We start from the raw sequence: 17,530 nt of genomic DNA, 5'->3' as shown, positions 1-17,530 counted from the left end.
ATTTCTTTTTATTAGGCAGTATTCATACATTTATGTAATTTGCGGTAATTTTATATCTTTGCTATGTAGGCTGCTGTAAAACAATAAATATTACGCTCAATGTGTCGATGATAATAAATCTGATTCTGAAGTGGGGGAGATAGAGACAAGGAAGAAGGAGGAGTGGGGAACTACAAGGACCTGCATGCCGTACGGCGAAGGCGCATGCGCAGTGAGTGGCTGGTTGGTTGGTGTGCGGTGGTGGCGGTGGGGAGCCGGCGCATTGCTCGCTGGGATACGGCCCTGCACTCTGCGCCATATTGGAGTGGGTTCGGATCCTGTCAGAGAGGGAACGAGAGCCGAGCCGGACCGGGCCGCGGGGTTTCAGTGCACCGCTCCTTCCAACCACAAGCCCCTCCGACCTCCCGCCGCGTCCTCGTAACAATAAACGGGGGGAGGAAAGAGAGAGAGGGGGAAAGAGAGAGGGGACGTGAGAGAGAGAGGAGAGAGACTGTCCCCACCCCCCCTCCCCGTCCATCCGCGGACCGCCCGGCCCCGAACCGACCTCCCCTTCCCTACTGTCCTGTCCTCTCCCCGCCCCGCCGCTCCGAGCGGATCCGCCAACCGGTCATGAGTCCGGCCGACGCCAAGCGAGCAAAGCGGAGGAAAAACAAGCGGGGCGGCGGCAAGGCGGTGAGCCGCCAGCAGAAAGCCCTGACGCCGCCGAGCAGCAGTGGGAGCGGCGGCGGTGGAGCGGGAGGAGCAGGAGGCGGCGGTGGCGGAGCCAACGGCACCTTACACGGGGAGGTGAGTGGGCCCGCGGGCCTTTGCCGTTCTGTCCGGCGCCTCGTTTTGTTTTAAAATGAACCCGTGTTTGTTCCCACCCCGGCATTGAAAAGTGGGGGTGGCTGAGCCACAGAGGTAGGGTGGGGTGGGGAACAGGGACATGTAAAGGGCGTTGTAAACCCAGCCCCGGGTCTAGGCCTTTCAGCTCCATCCCAAGACTTCAAAATCATACAGCCTGCTCCCTGGAAGGCAAGTTTTGTCTATTTAATACACGCTTGCTCGATTGGATGTCCTCCCTCCTCCCCATTCCAATTTAAGTCTTGAGCCTCCCTAACACACACAAAAGTACTTTGCATCAAATATCATTAGAATGTATATGATTTCGCTCTTCCCTCCCCACACCCCTGCCGTCTGATCCTCTCAGAATGTCATGGTTTAATTTATGGATCCTCTTAACTTTGCAGACACCAGTGATAAGTCATGAATGGGGTTTATTTTGATTTGTCTTGTGTGATATTTTCTCAGCTATGTTTTGGGTGTATTTCCCCTCGTGGATGTTCAGTGGCTTTTTTATTGCTTATATGCATTGTATGGTGCATGGGCTTAACATTGATAATGTCATCTTTGTCTTACATCAACTGCAGTATAGTCTATTTAATTTTTCTTATTTAATGGAGTATGCTGTAGTTATGCAGGAGTATGGTAAGTTCTCTTTAAGAATGTTTTGGAAAACCAGTGGTGGAGAATTGTTTTAAAACTGGGTTTATTTTGGATGCAAAGTAAAACTTGCTTTTTTGAGGAAAGACATTGCAGTATGATCTGACACAGCATCTTTAAAAGCTGAATGAATGTGAACATGTCTGTCAAGTGGTTGAGGTGTGCACTGTCTGGTAGTAAGATTTAGTAAATTTTGTTTTGACTTTTAACAGGCATCTTGACAGAAGCTAACCTTTTCTATTGGAGCTTTGATTTGATACACAATTGATTTTTTATGTGCTTTTGATCTGGAAGAAAGATATTTTCCACCAAGGATGAAGGGATCTGTGTCTAATGGCTGAATGTGATATTAAAATATTAAGTAAAACTGGTGGATTTATTTAAAAGTGATATATCTCTAATTTTGAAACTGTTTACAGAAAGGATATTTCAGGGATGAATGATGTGGAAAAAATGCCTTCTGTTGTTCAAAGCAGCTTTTAAGAGTACAAGATATTTAAAAAAATTGACGTTGAGGAAAATGAAGAATAACTGAGGAGAGGAAAAAGCTTGGTTAAGCAAAGAATTTTGAAGGTACTTTCTTTGAGAGAGATTTAGTTGGTCAAGACAGCTGAAAGCACAGCTGGCAGTGAAGGTCTAGAATTGGAAGAGTGTTCTTTGTGGTTCTGGAGGAGGTTAAGGGGGAAATGTTAAAATTGTGCTCTTTGGGCAAAGAGGGGTTGGATGAATGGGAAAGTGTAAGTCACGATGCATCAGCAGTGTTTTTGACAGTTTTTAGGTTCATTGAAGATCCAAGTCTGGTTAAGAAACATTGAACATTGTGGTCAAGCATAAGAGTATGAGTAAGGATTTGATCAGTAGGTGGGTTGTGCTAAATCGGGTGATACAGTTGAAGCAGGTGGTCTTGGTCAAGCTTTTCAAATTAATTATTGCAACTTGGAAAAGGATGACCTTTGATTTTTGTTGGTTTTGTATATAATTGAATGTGAAAAGTATTTCTGTCACCTGTTCACAATAAGCAGGTGTACAGTATTCTAGAAAGGACATAATTGTATGCCCTAATGTGAAATGTTGTACTTTCAGTGTTCTCAATCAATTTCAAAGGTGGAATAGTGTGTATAAAATTTAACTTGTTGACATGTATCCAATTTATTGTTGCGATTTTGATCTCAATTTTCAAATCTTGAAAAGCTTCCTTGGTTAGTTTTCTTGGTTGTTTAAACTGCTTTTCTATTCTGATCATTGAGCAATCTAATACAAATATGCCCAATTTATAATGCATTACATTTGTAGATGTACATTGAGGTTATTAGAATAGTCCATTTTAACAGTTGCAGATATTATGTTTATGCAGTAAAAATTGAAACTAATCTTTGCTCTAGAACATCAAAGAAAGTCTGAATTTAGAAACTGAGATTCTCTGCAAACCCAGTGGATCTTGCAGGTGTATACAGAAATGCAACACTTCGTCTGGGGCAGTAGATGGCAAAGAAATAAACCATGCAGGGAAAGTTTCCAATCTCATGAGTTTGCTTGTTGGTTGAGAATTGGCTGTTCTGCTCAGTTAATTATCACAGTGGTATGCCTTACCAGAAATTCTGTTGGGTATGATGTGTATTTAGGTTTGATTTTTGGCCTAGCTACTTCGTGTCATTAGGCATTGTGACTTATCATAATTACATTCACAATCTGTAAATTATTCTCCCAAAATGATGGTTTCATTCACATTTCCAAAGCTGACTTTAATGGTCAGGTACAGCTTTTTCCCCTCTGCCATCCGATTCCAAAATGGACATTGAGCCCAAGAACACTATCTCACATTTTATTTATTATTTCTATTTTTGTACTATTTTTTAATCTAATGTATATCTATTTTAATTGATTTATTTTTCAATGTTATCATGCAATGCTAAGTTAACAAATTTCACGACATGTGCTGATGATATTAAATCAGATTCTGATTACTTTGGATAGCACTCACATCTGTGGTGATGAAATGCTTTGAGAGATTGGTCAAATGAACTCCTGCCTCAGCAAGGACCTGGACCCATCGCAATTTGCCTATCACCACAATAGGTCTACAGCTGATACAATCTCAGTTGACTCTTCACATGGCCTGAGATCACCTGGACAATACAAACACATTTCAGGATGTTGTTTGTTGACTGTAGCTCAGTGTTTATCACCATCTTTCCCTGATCGATAAGCTGCAGAACCTGGGCCTCTATCTCTCTCTGCAATTCATTCCTTGACTTCCTTACCAGAAGACCACAATCAGTGCAGATTGTTGATAATATCTCTTAACTGGCAATCAACACTGGCATGCTTCAGGTGTGTGCTTATCCCACTGCTCTATTCCCTCTCTACCCATGATTGTGTGGTTTGGTTTTGTGCAATTACTGACTATTAATTTGTTAATGATACAGCCATTGTTGATAGAATCTCAGATGGAGATGAGAAGGTGTACAGGAGCAAGATATACCAACTAGTTGAATGGTGTAGCAACGACCTTGTACTCAATGTCAGTAAGACGAAAGAGCTGATTTTGGACTTCAGGAAGGGTAAGACGAGGGAACATGAACCAGTCCTCATAGAGGGATCAGATGTGGAGAGAGCAAGCAGTTTCAAGTTCTGGGTGTCAAGATCTCTGAGGATCTAACCTGGTCCCAACATATCGATGCAGCTATAAAGAAGGCAAGACAGCAGCTATATTTCATGAGAAGTTTGAGATTTGGTTTGTCAACTGAAACATGGAAGCTAATATAGATGTACTGTGGAGAGCCTTAAGGACTCTCTCTCTTCATGCCCTTTTCTGATTGTTACCATCAGGAACGAGGTACAGAAGCCAAAAGGCACACACTCAGCAATTCAGGAACGGTTTCTTTCCCTCTGTCATATGATTCCTAAATGGACATTGAATCCATGAACACTACCTCCCTTTTTTATGTATTTCTGTTTTTGCACAATTTTTAATCTATTCAATATACATATGTACTTAGAGTAATTAATTTGTTTTCTTTCATATAACTCCTGTTAAGTTAACAAATTTCACGACACATGCCAGTGATAATAAACCTGATTCTGATAATTTTGTGAATTAGTTTTACATTTCTGGGTGTCTACTGACCATACTTTTCATTTCTGTTTGTGCATTTAAAGATTTACTGTGATGTTGAGTAGAAGTGGTAGCTTGAAGGTTTGGGTGGTATTTTGTACTCAAAGACCTCCTTGGAATAGATATTTTATACTTGTGCATTGTTGTGAAAACTCGTTTGACTATCTTGAAGTTTATTGTTTGTGGCATCTGTTGAAAGGATTTTATCATCCTAGTCCAGGTAGTTCGCTTGGAAAAGGCAAGCCAAAGATATTTTTGTTTAAGTTTGACCTGCAGTCTTGCTGCTTTAGTTGTACCTTATGTTCCTTTACACACTTTGGTTTTGCAGAGTGTGAGAGTGAGTATGCTTTCCACTGTGGTGCTTGTGTCGCAGTGCCATGCAGTCTGGATTGCTCAAGACCAATGTGTGCAAAAATCTTGTGCTGTGCTATTTTTTTTGCCCAGTGACAGCAACATATGTGCACTGAATAATCTCTTCAATGAAAACAGTATAAATAAGCCAGTTCAACAATCTGCAGACATATCATTGATGAACTCCATTGTCAACACCATTCACGTCAGAAACCGGAAAAGGAATTATGATTGGGTACAATCTAGAAATATACGTAACATGCCAGCAAGGTAAAGGGTGACAACCTTTTGTGCGCAGTTTAAATCCCTTTATGCGCTAGTAGCAAAAGAGGTATGTACACACACCGTAGAGGGAACATTGCTCAGGACTTGCTAGGGGAGAGGTACAGTGTGATTCACTAGTCAAATATGACAAATATTGGGATGTGTTCACTGAAGTTGAAGAAATTAAGGAAAACGGAGAGGGGAAGCAAATTGAAAATACAGACAACATGGGACTACAATGAAATATCTTCAAAAACTTGTTCGGTAATAAGGTAAAATTCAGGATCAGTATCGAATGAGCCATGTGGACCTGAAAACTTGTTCTGTTATTTAAGATCTAGGATGATCTTCCAAATTGGGGGTATCTGAATTTTTTTAAGTCATGGACCAATGCCATTGATCAAGTGGTCCATAGACCCCAGGTTGGGAACCTCTTGAGTAATTCAATATCAATTTCATGCCTCATCTTGAATTCTCAGTGACCAGTAACCTCAAGTGAATGTAGTTAACAACTGAACATTCCTTTATTGCAGCTATGTGGTAGAATTCAAATTCACAACCCTCTAAAATGTATTTCTCACTACCCTTTAAAAAACGTGACTACGCTAAAAATTATTTCATCATTGGTTGTGAAGTGCTTTGTGATGCTGTAAGGGCATAAACAAAAAAAAACATGCTTTAGGGTGTTTTATATCAATCTTCGATGGATGGTTCTGAATTCTTGCCTGTCCAAATGGAAAATTATTCATATTAAGATGTTAAGTCACATGGTTAATGAAGTTAGTTCAGTTATCATATGGAAGTTGAAATTCAAAGTGATGAATACATTTGGAAAAGAGTGATGAAACTAAATCATCAATATTAAGCCAGTATTGGGATGCTACCATAACTTAACTGACCTGCACTGAAGATTGTTAGTTTTTGTGCTGCTTTCTAATTCTAGCTGCTAATTTTGCAATGGCAGTATTTTTCTTTCCTTGAGCTCTTTGGTTTTCTTCAGATGTAATATAAACTCCCTTGACATTAATACTTCATCTTGAATAATCTGTTACCTAGAATTGATCTGAAAATAAATAGGAAGGGCAGTTATACCTTGTTTCCATTTGAAGCTTTACAACTGACCTTTTGACTGGCAGGTATTTTCATGTGTAAGAAAGACTGGTTGCAACTTTGTGTATGTGTTCATTTGCTCAGAATTCCCATGGCCTGCAAGAAATTTATGACTTGAACATCAGGTGGATTTTATAGATTTAAAATAGTTTCTTACCACATAGTTAAGGTTCTGATCCATCAGTAGGAAACAATCAGGAAACATTAGATACCACCCACCCATGTTATTCTCTCTTCTTCCCTCATCCATTGGACAGAAGATGCAGCACAGACCAGCAGGCTGAAGGATGGCTTCTACCCCACTGCCATCAGACTATTAAATAGTTCTCTATTGTAAAATCTTGTTTTGATCTTGCATCTTATTGTTTACCTGCACTGCACTTCCTGTGTATCTGTTGCACTTGATTCTGCATTTTTCTTGTTTTACCTTGTTCTCTCTGTGTGCTGATCTGCATGAACAGTGTGCAGGACAAAGTTTTTACTCATTTTTGTTCTCTCTGACTGTGACAGTAATATTCCAGTGGAACTTTGGTATGGATCTGCCGTGTAACCTATCAAATTCAGTTTTTGCAGCAGCTTCAAATGGAGAAAATTGTGCTTAATTTCATATTCTCTGACTTTTGTAGATGTTGTAAAATATAGGAGCATAAGACAATGTTGTGGATGGAGAGGGAGATTATGCATCAAATTTTAAATTGAAATATACTTTATCTTTCATTTTTCCAACTACTTTTATCAAAAGTTATTTTTTCTCAAGTGCTGCCTGAATTGTCCTTTTGAAGTTCTCCATCACATGTGTCTATATGGTTTAATCTTGTCATTTGAGAACAATCTTGATGCTTTTGCTGAAAAATAAACTTCATTGTTAAAACTTGTTTTTTCTGTTGCTAACAAGAGTAAATCTTGTTAGTAACACGTTCAAAACTCAGCAGGCCAGGCAGCATCTCTGGAAAAGTGTAAACAGTTGACTTTTCAGGCCAAGACTGGGGAAAAATTTTGAAAAGTTAGAGCTCCCTCCACCTTATTGATCTAACTTTTCAGTTTTTTTTCAGTTGTGATGAAGGGTCTTGGCCAGAAATGTTGAGTCTTTACTCATTTCCATAGACGCTGCCTAGCCTGCTGAGTTCCTCCAGCATTTTGTGTGTGCTGCTCTTTCTGTTGCTACCTTACTTGTTTACCATTCTGCATCACAGACCAATATGAATGCAGCATGGTAAAAACAGGTATGTTAGCAGAATTGAAGTGGTATTTGAACACACACGTGAACAGGCAACAAATGAGGCATATAGACCATGTGCAAGCAGATGTGGACTTGCCTTGTGGTCAGCAGAGGCATTGTGGGCTGAAGGGCCTGTTCCTGTGCTGTACTGTTCTATTCTAATCTGTTTCCTGTATTCAAGCCAAATTGACTCCTAGTGACGGTGGTTATATTTTGACATTTCTTGTCCTTTATTCAATCACTGCTTTCCTGTCTATAACTAAGTCCTTTTTGGCCTCTTCATTTCAGTCATCTCTTGTGCTCCTGATTTTCGTTATTTACCACTTATTAGCAATGAGCTCTGTCAACTAGATCTAAATTCCTGGAGCTCCCTTGGTAAACCTGATTGCCTTTCAATGTCTTAAAATTGTTATATTTTTTCACTTAAGTTTTCTTCATTTCCTATTGTCTCCAGAGTTTACTTTGTGGTTTCCTGCACTACCTAAGTGAGACTTGACTAGCTGATGAAATCTACTTGCTGCTGTTAGGGAGGTAAAGCATCTCCACAACTTAACAGTTTGAGAACAGCAGGGACAATGGTTGTCAGCAGATCAGGCAGCATCTCCAGCAACTTTTCCACAAGATTTCGAGGATCTGCAGAATCTTTTGTGTTGAGAAAAGTGGTTCTGTCTTTCCCAGTGACATTTGTATCGTATCCTCAACTTAAAAAGTGGCAGAAGCTTTTAACCTGTATCTCATCACCATTCTTGGAAATCCATGATGTGTCCATATCTTGAAAACATCATAAAACTAATATCTAAATAAGTTGAAATATTTAAGAGTACAGATGTAATTGCCTTGTACTTCATACAAGCTATTCTAAAAATCTTTTTATTTATTTCAAGTTACTGCACGATGATAGCCTCTTGTGGTCTGATGAGCCAGTTACTCCTATGTGACCAATTAACTTACTAACCCATACGTCTTTGAAATGTGGAGAAGATCAGAACACTCCACGGAAACCCATGCGGTCACAGGGAGAATGTACCGACTCCTGACAGGCAGCAGCGGTAAATAAACCTGACTGTAATAGCTGTATGCTAACCGCTAGGTTACAGTTCCTATTGAGCACATCTGGACGGAACATTGTTGCAGGAAAGCGCATCCATCATCAGGGTCCCCCACCACCCAGGTCATGCTCTGTTCTCGCTGTTGCCATCAGGAAGGACTCTCACCGTCAGGTTCAGGAATAGTTATTACCCCTCAACCTTCAGGCTCTTGGGCCTGGGGATAACTTCACTTGCCGCTTCACTGAACTGTTCCCACAACCTATGGACTCTCTTTCGAAGACTTTTCATCTCATTTTCTCAATATTGTGTTTTAAATTATTTTGTATTTGCTCATTGGTTGTTTGCCTTTTTGGGTGTGGTTTTTCATTGATTCTATTATGTTTCTTGGATTTCTGAGTATGCCCGCAAGAAAAAGAACCTTAGGCTTGTGTATGGTGACACGTGTATTTTGATATATATTTACTTTGAACAGTGCTGCCCCACTTTCTCTGAAGGATTCCTCTTGGACTGGATTATGAACTGAAGCGATCACAGTTTTGAACTAAATGAGCCTGCAAGTGCGTTAAAAGTTGGAATTCAATTATTGATTTTGGGCAAGTTGAATTGACTGATTTTAGGGCTTTACTTTATGGTCATCCAATTAATATTTTGAAATTGCATCTGAGATTAGGGAACTTGTGAATTTGGAGCAACGGCAGCCTGATTTGCCTTATGAGCTTACCCTGTCATAATAATATTTGATTGCATCCTCACATTACTACAGTCCATGCTGAATCCCCTAGCTCATTAAGTATCTATCTACTTCTGTCTTAAAAATATTCAAGGGGCCGTGGAAGAAGAGACTTTGAAAAAGAGTTCCAAACACTCGTGGAGAAATTTCAGCTCTGGTCTGAATGAATGACCTCTTGTAAATAATAACTTCTAGATATGACGACAGCTGAGTTCTTCCAGGACTTTGTTTCAGATTCCAGCATTTATAATTGCAGTTGCTGAGCTCCAATTCTAGATTCTTCCAAGGAGAACAAACAACCGATTCATGAACACCAAAAGCTCTCAGGATATTTTAAGGGAAGGGAAAGTGAGTGGTGCTTAATTGACATTGGTTCTCTTAGTGTCTGGGCATCTCTGGGGGTTAACTCAAGAGGAACATTGATATCTGTAGACTTGTGTACCAGAGGAAATGGAATGGTTTGCTATTAGCTTTTCTTAAATGGGGGATTAGGTGGCTTGGATAGGTTATCAAATTGTCCCATCGAACTCGCACAGCTTAATGATGCAGCTAATAGAGTACTGCCTAAGAGCTACAATGATCCTGGTTCAATCCTAACCTTTGCTGTTTTTGTGAAGTTTGCCCCTTATTTTCATAACTAAGTTTTCCCCTTTCCTTCGACATCCCAGAGAAGTGTGTGAATTGTGCACTATAAATTGCCCCAAGTGTATTGGTGAGTGGTAGAACCCTCTTCCCACCTTATTGCTTAAACTTATCTCTTTTTTCCAGTCTTGGTGAAGTGTCTTGGCTCGAAACATCAACTCTTTGCTCTTTTCCATTGATGCTGTCTGTGTTTCTTGCTTGTGTGTTACTTGGATTTCTAACGTGCAGATTTTCTCGCATCTAGGGGAAATTGATGGGAGTATTGGAGAATAGGGTAACATGAAAAAATAGTGAGTAGATAGGATTTCTCTGAGTGGGTATGGACACAAATGGCACATCCGATGCTCAAAGAAAATAGCATAGATTGATGGAATATGATATTATAAGAAGTTAAAACTAAAATGTAAACCTTAAATTTTAAATGTAGTGAGTGTAAATTTAGTTCATTAAGATTGTGCCAGCTAAAACTCAATGTGCCACTGTTGCCTTTGATGATTATGGGTTCATATCCAAATCTATTGACTTGAGTACACAATCTAGGCTAGTAGGTAACTGCAGTTCTGTGTAAGTTTTTGTTTTGGACATAGTGAATTTCATTTGTGATATTAACCAACATTTGCCCTCATGCATAACCAGAGAGCATTCCAAACATTTAGCATGATGGTTGATAATTCTTTTCTTTTTTTTTGAGTGGATCCCTGCATATTGTTATTATAGCAAATTAATCTCTGTTCATAATGTGCATGCTGCTTTGACCATATTAGACCATAAAATATAGGAACAGAATTAGGCCATTTGGCCCATCGAGTCTGCCATTCCATCATAAACAAGAGAAAATCTGCAGATGCTGGAAATCTGAGCATGCCATTCAATCATGACTGATTTATTCTCTTGCTCTTGCCTTCTCTCTGAAACCTTTGATGTCCTTACTAATCAAGAATCTATCAACATGCTGCTTGTTATGCCTGCTGCCATTTAGGGCAGCAATGAATGTCCTCCATCTTTGTCTGTCAAATGTAGAAGGATTCTTCATTGCTGTTTCTGTAATAATTTTGTTTCACCAGTCAAGATTGTTAACCCTGAGCTGAACCTGGAGGATGACTCTTCATCTGACCTCTCACCTTTGACCTGTTAGGCATGGGTGATCCTACCAAGAACTAAAAAATAAATCCCCGACTCCAACCAACATGGGTCTTTGGGTCATTGAGTCAAGCAAACCTCAAAACTACGACAGGGTTGTGGATCTCTTGAAGGAAGAATAATCAATTAATTTCTGCTTTAAATCTACCCAATGACTTGTCTTCCAAGTCTGTCTGTGGCAATGAATTCCTCAGATTCACCACCCTCCGGCTAAAGTAATTCCTCCTTATCTCTGTTCTAAATGGACATCCTTCTTTTCTGAGGCTGTGCCATCTGGTCCTAGTCTCCACTGCAGAAGGATAATTTCTTTCCATATCCACTCTATCCATGCCTTTCAATATTCCATCGTATTTATCAAGATTGTACTTCATTCTGGCATGTTATTAACAAAAAAACTTTAAAAATACAGGTGTTTAGGAATATTTGGCGAAGGTAATGAGTCAGTGGAGACATTTACAGAATGACAGCCGTTAATGTTGTGAATATAGATGCTAAAATTGTTAGATAAAGCAATACATTAGCTCATTTGATGGATTTGATAATTTCCAGCAACTTGTGTAAGTCCAATCAGAAAGTTCAGGAATGATTGTTTCTTCAGATTAGGTAGTGAGTGTCGTGTGTACCCGTGTCTGTTTTGAAATCAGCAATTGGCATGAAAACATTGCCAATCTTATTGATGGCAAGAAGGGGAAAAAATATCCCTCTCTTTGGATTCAAAGTTTGAAGTAAATTTATAATCAAAGTATGTAAATGTCACATATGCTACCCTGAGATCCATTTTCTTGTGGACATTCACAGTAAATACAAAGGATCACCATAAATTCAGTGAAAATGCACACAACAAATACAAGCAAACAACCAATGAGCAAAAGGTAACAAACTGCAAATACAAAACACAGAAAAAAGTAATAACAATAAATATCAATAAAGTGAGTTGCAGAATCCTTAAAAATAAGTCCATAGGTTGTGGAATTATTTCTTAGTTTGGAGTGAGTGATCTTCTCCAGTTCAAGAACTTGATAGTTGAGGGTTAATAACTGTTCCTGAGCCTGGTGGTGTGGAACCTGAGGCTCCTGCACCACCTCCCCGATGAAAGCAGTGGGTAAGTGAGCGTGACCTTGGTGGTGGGAGGCAAAATACGGTTTTGCTTGTTCCTCGCCCACTGCTGTTTGGCAGGTGGGGTAGGGAGTGGGGAACACATGGGAAAACTAAAGTTTAAGTGTTGGAAGCAGAAGAAAGCCCTGTGCAGACGGTGGAATGATTGCACCTCCTTACAAGTTGTTTGTCTGCCCTTATCTTCGTTGCCTGACCCATTTGAGGAGTCTGCAGTTCCCAACCATCAGCGCTCCTACAGAATCATAATGAATGCAAGGCATTTTTCGATCCTGTGGCACCCTGGAAATTGCCGAAGCCAATTATTCACTGATCTTTGCTGTATATTAGTGACTTGGTATACAAAGTCATAATTTGAAAATGTGGTAGAAAACACCAAAAATCACAAATGTAGTAAACAAAGAAGGTAGTAACAGGTTTCAGCATGAGATAAACAAATTTGTAAATTGGATTAGCACATGGCAGATGTAACTTAACAGAGAAGTGTGAAGTGTTTAATTTTGGTATCAAGAATGAGGTGAGCAATATAAACTAAATGATATGATTGAAAGGTGTGCAGATTCATTGTTGTGAGAATATGTGTGCCTATGTCTAGAGTGGTGTCAGGATAAATTAAAAGGACATAAATAAACGTAGGATTTTCATCGTTTTATAAATAGAGGCAAAGGAATAATATTAAATCTAGATGAATGGCTGAAGTATTGAATTGAATTCTGGGCATACTTTGCAAAGAATGTTAAACTTTACATGGAGCAGAAGATGTATACTGGCATGATCGCAATGGTTCCCAACCTGGGGTTCACGGAATGCTAGTTAAATGGTATTGGTGCATGGCATAAAAAAGGTTGGGAATCCCTGGTCTAAAGTTAAGTGAAGTAGCTATAATTGTTTTTCCTAATGTTGAAGAGAGGTGAATTCAGCTGAGGAAATCAAAGCATTACAGTCTTTGCACTTTTTGTATGACATTGCATTTATGGTATTTATTAGTACTGTGTATACTATTTACTGTGTGAGCTTCATGCAAAGAAGGATTTTCATTGCATCCTGCAATGACAATAAACTCCCATCTTATCTAATCAGAGAGAAACTAGTTTCCAGCAGTAGAAAGGACATGACAGTAGAAAGAAGATGAGGCTTGATGTTCGGTGGGGAAAGAATTGGAAATAACAAAAGGAAAGGTTTTTCCAGCAACACAGACAAAATGCTGGGGGAACGCAGCAGGCCAGGCAGCATCTATACGAAGAAGTACAGTCAATGTTTCGGGCGAAGACCCTACGTCAGGACTAACTGAGATTTAAGAGATTTGAAAGGGGAAGATCCGAAATGATAGGAGAAGACAGGAGGGGGAGGGATGAAGCTGGAAAGTTGATAGGCAGAAGGGATACAGAGCTGGAGGGGGAAAAGATCATGGGATGGGAGGCCTGGGGAGAAAGAAAGGGGGACGGGAGCACCAGAGGGAGATAGAGAGCAGGCAAGGAGTTAATGTGAGAGGGACAGACAGAAAAAAAAGGGGGAAAATAAATAAACAAATGGGGTAAGAAGGGGGAGGGGCATTAATGGAAGTTAGAGAAATCAATGTTCATGCCATCAGGTTGGAGACTACCCAGATGGAATATAAGGTGTTGTTCCTCCAGCCACACTCAGGTTGGAGGAACAACATGTTATATTCCATCTGGGTAGCCTCCAACCTGATGGCATGAACGTTAATTTCTCTAACTTCTGTTAATGCCCCTCCTACCCTTCTTACCCCATCCCTTATTTATTTATTCCCCCCTTTTTTCTTTTTACTCTTTTTTTTCCTCTCTGTTCCTCTCACAATAACTGCTTGCCTGCTCTCCATCTTTTTGCTCCCCAGGCCTCTGGTCCCATGATCCACTCCCTTCTCCAGCTGTGTAAACCTTTTGCCAATCAACTTTCCAGCTCTTAGCTTCATCCCTCCCCCTCCTGTCTTCTCCTATCATTTTGGATCTCCCACTCCCCCTTCCACTTTCAAATCTCTTACTACCTCTTCCTTCAGTTAGTCCTGATGAAGGGTCTTGGCCCGAAACGTTGACTGTACTTCTTCCTATAGATGCTGCCTGGCCTACCGTGCTCCACCAACATTTTGTGTGTGTGGCTTGAATTTCCAGAATCTGTAGATTTCCTTGTGTATGAGGAAAGGTTTTTCATTTGGGAGTTCTGTGAAGCCTTGAATGTCCCATTTAAAGGTGATGGCAGGAGAAGATGCTACAGTAATGCTTCAGAGTCTGGATCAAACATTCTGTGGGTATGTTTAGGAAAAAATGCCAGGTTTAACTATTGTGATTGCCTACTATTTCTGTACTGTCTTTCAATATAAAATTTAAAGGAAAAAAGAGCTGAAGTTAACTTACTCATTTGTTAGGTAGTGGATGTTCGTTGGTAAGTGAGCATTTATTATTCATCACTAATTGTCTTGTGATTAAGTACTTTACCACCACCATGAACCACTGCAATGATACCATTAGTTAGAGTTGCAGCATTTGGAGTCAGCTCCAATTCATTTCCATGTCTGGATGGTATGTGGCATGGAACAGAGCCAGTAGCTAGCGCTCCCCAAAGCCTGCTACCTTTCAACATCTTGTTCAATAGAGTGATGTTTGGTTACTGCTACTTAAGATACAAAGATGGAAACATCAAAGATTAATTTCATGTAGTGACTGCACAAGGGCAAATAAACATTTAATTCTGAAGATTTTGGAATAAAGTAGAAAGCTAGAGTAAGATAAGAGCTCAGAATTCTTGGGTGGATGAATTTATGGGGCCTAACTGAATGTACTGTAAGATGTTATTGAAGCTTCCTTGGCCTGGTTGAGGCACCAGAAGACTGGCGGATGGATAATTTTCTGCAGAAGAGCTCCAAGAATAAGTCTTGAGTTTCAAGTCAAGTCAAGTTGCTTTTTATTGTTGTTTCGACCATAACTGCTGGTACAGTACACAGTAAAAATGAGACAATGTTTTTCAGGACCATGGTGTTACATGAACAATACAAAAACTGCACTGAACTATGTAAACCAACGCAAAAACTACAGTAGACTGCAGACCTACCCAAAACTGCATAAAGTGCACAAAACAGTGCAGGCATTACAATAAATAATGAACAGGACAATAGGCACAGCAGAGGTCAGTAGGTTGGTAGTCCGATGGCTTGGGGGAAAACCTGCTACATAAATAATCAGCTGAATGGTGGCGTCCGGGTTTCTGTCCGTTTCTGTACTCCTGCCGAGTAGTTTGTTGTCACAGATGTAGTCAATTTAATGTCCATTTGAGAGCAGAATGGACGGGAGAGCTGGCTGGCTCAGCCTTGCTTTTTTTCCTGGCATGGACTCCTGCCCACTCGCCTCGCTTCCGTTTCCTCGCACGCCGCTTATGCTGTCCCCACCTCTGGCCACCGGCATCAGGCGACTCCGAGGATTGGAGGCCTGATTCCCTCAGCAAGCGGTCACTGGAGAGCAGAATGGACGGGCGGGCCGGCCAGCTAGGGTTTACTTTTTTCCTGCTACGGACTCCTGCCCACTCGCCTCGTCCCCAACTCCGGCAATTCATTTCTGTGTCTGGGTGGTGTGTGACATGGAGCATGTGTTCCCCAAAACCTGCTACCCTTCAACTTGTTAAATAGAGTGATGGTTTGGTTACTGCTTCTTCAACAGATATAAAGGTAGAAGCATCAAAATTAATTTGGCAGAATTAGAGATCGGTTGGTAAGATGTGTACATCATTGAGTTGTGGCTGAAAGAAGGTCATAGTTGGGAGCTTAATGTCAAAGGATATACTTTGTATAAAAAGGACAGGCAGGAAGACATAGGCTGTGGTGTGGCTCTGTTGGTAAGAGATGGAATTATATCTTTAGAAAGAGGTGACATAGGGTCAAAGAATGTTGGATCTTTGTGGGTGGAGGAGTTAAGAAACTACAGGGTTAAAAAATTATGGGAATGAGTGGGAATAGTTCACAAGGCACAGAATAGATATGTCCCATAGAAATTCTCAAATGGCAAGGGTAGGCAACTGTGGCTGACAAGGGCAGGTAAAGACTCCATAAAATCCAACTAAAGGCAAGTAAAAAGTTGTAAGAAGGGAAAAGATGAAATATAAAGGCAGACTAGCCAATATTATAAAGTAGTATACCAAAAGTTTTTTTTTGTTATCTAAAGAGTGAAAGGGAGTTGGGAGTTGATATTGGGCCAATGGAAAATGATGCTGGTGGTAATGGGTGACAAAGAAATGGCAGGTGAACTTAAGTACTTTACATCAGTCTTCACTATGGAAGTCTGAAAGATTGCAAATGCCACTCTTTAAGAAGAAAGGAAATTATAGGCTAGTTAGCCTAACCTCAGTGGTTGGGAATGTGTTGGAGTCTGTTATGAAGGATGAGGTTTTGGGGTACTAGGAGACTAATGATAAAATAAGTCAAAGTCAGCATGGTTTCTGTGAAGGGAAATCTTTCCTGACAAATCTGTTAGAATTCTTCGAGGAAGTAACAAGCAGGGTGGACAAAGGAGAGGCAGTGGATGTCATTTACTTAAATTTTCATCAGACCAAATAACCATATAACAATTACAGCACGGAAACAGGCCATCTCGGCCCTTCTAGTCCATGCCGAACGCTTACTCTCACCTAGTCCCATCGACCTGCACTCAGCCCTCCATTCCTTTCCTGTCCATATACCAATCCAATTTTACTTTAAATGACAGTACACTGGAAGCTCGTTCCACACAGCTACCACTCTCCGAGTAAAGAAGTTCCCCCTCGTGTTACCCCTAAACTTTTGCCCCCTAGCTCTCAACTTATGTCCTCTTGTTTGAATCTCCCCTACTCTCAATGGTAAACTCCACGTCAACTCTATCTATCCCCCTTATAATTTTAAATACCTCTATCAAGTACCCCCTCAACGTTCTACACTCCAAAGAAAAAGACCTAACTTGTTCAACCTTTCCCTGTAACTTAGGTGTTGAAACCCAGGTAACATTCTAGTAAATCTTCTCTGTACTCTTTCTCTTTTGTTGACAAGGGTGCGACACAAGAGGGTGCTTAACAAGATAAAATCTCGTGCCATTACAGGAAAGATACAGGCATGGTTAGAGGAATGGCTGACAGATGGGAGGCAACATTGGAATAAAAGGGGCCTTTTCTGGTTGGCTGCCAATAAATAGTATTCCTCAGGGGTCAGTATTGGGACCACCGCTTTTCACATTTATCAGTGATTTAGATAATGGAATTGATGGCTTTGTGGCAAAGCTTGCGGATGATATGAAGATAAGTGGAGGGGTAGGTAGTGCTGAGGAAGCAATGCGATTGCA

The 17,530-nt window shown here is 40.4% G+C and overlaps 1 protein-coding gene across 2 annotated transcripts in view; it reads left to right on the top strand.

Annotated features, from left to right (window-relative positions):
• Positions 1 to 283: 283 nt before the first annotated feature.
• fam193a (family with sequence similarity 193 member A) overlaps positions 284 to 17,530 on the top strand; it is a 224,106-nt gene continuing 206,859 nt past the window's right edge. For both annotated transcript variants that reach the window (XM_059974163.1, XM_059974162.1), the window contains exon 1: positions 284 to 786. In XM_059974163.1, coding sequence (XP_059830146.1) covers positions 610 to 786 — 177 coding nt within the window. In that variant the 5' untranslated portion in view covers positions 284 to 609. The remainder of the gene's footprint in view (positions 787 to 17,530) is intronic.

Source organism: Hypanus sabinus, chromosome 7 (assembly GCF_030144855.1).
Source record: "Hypanus sabinus isolate sHypSab1 chromosome 7, sHypSab1.hap1, whole genome shotgun sequence".
NCBI lineage: Eukaryota > Metazoa > Chordata > Chondrichthyes > Myliobatiformes > Dasyatidae > Hypanus > Hypanus sabinus.
Note: the sequence above shows the minus strand (reverse complement) of the source record. Positions and strands in the feature narration are given on the sequence as shown.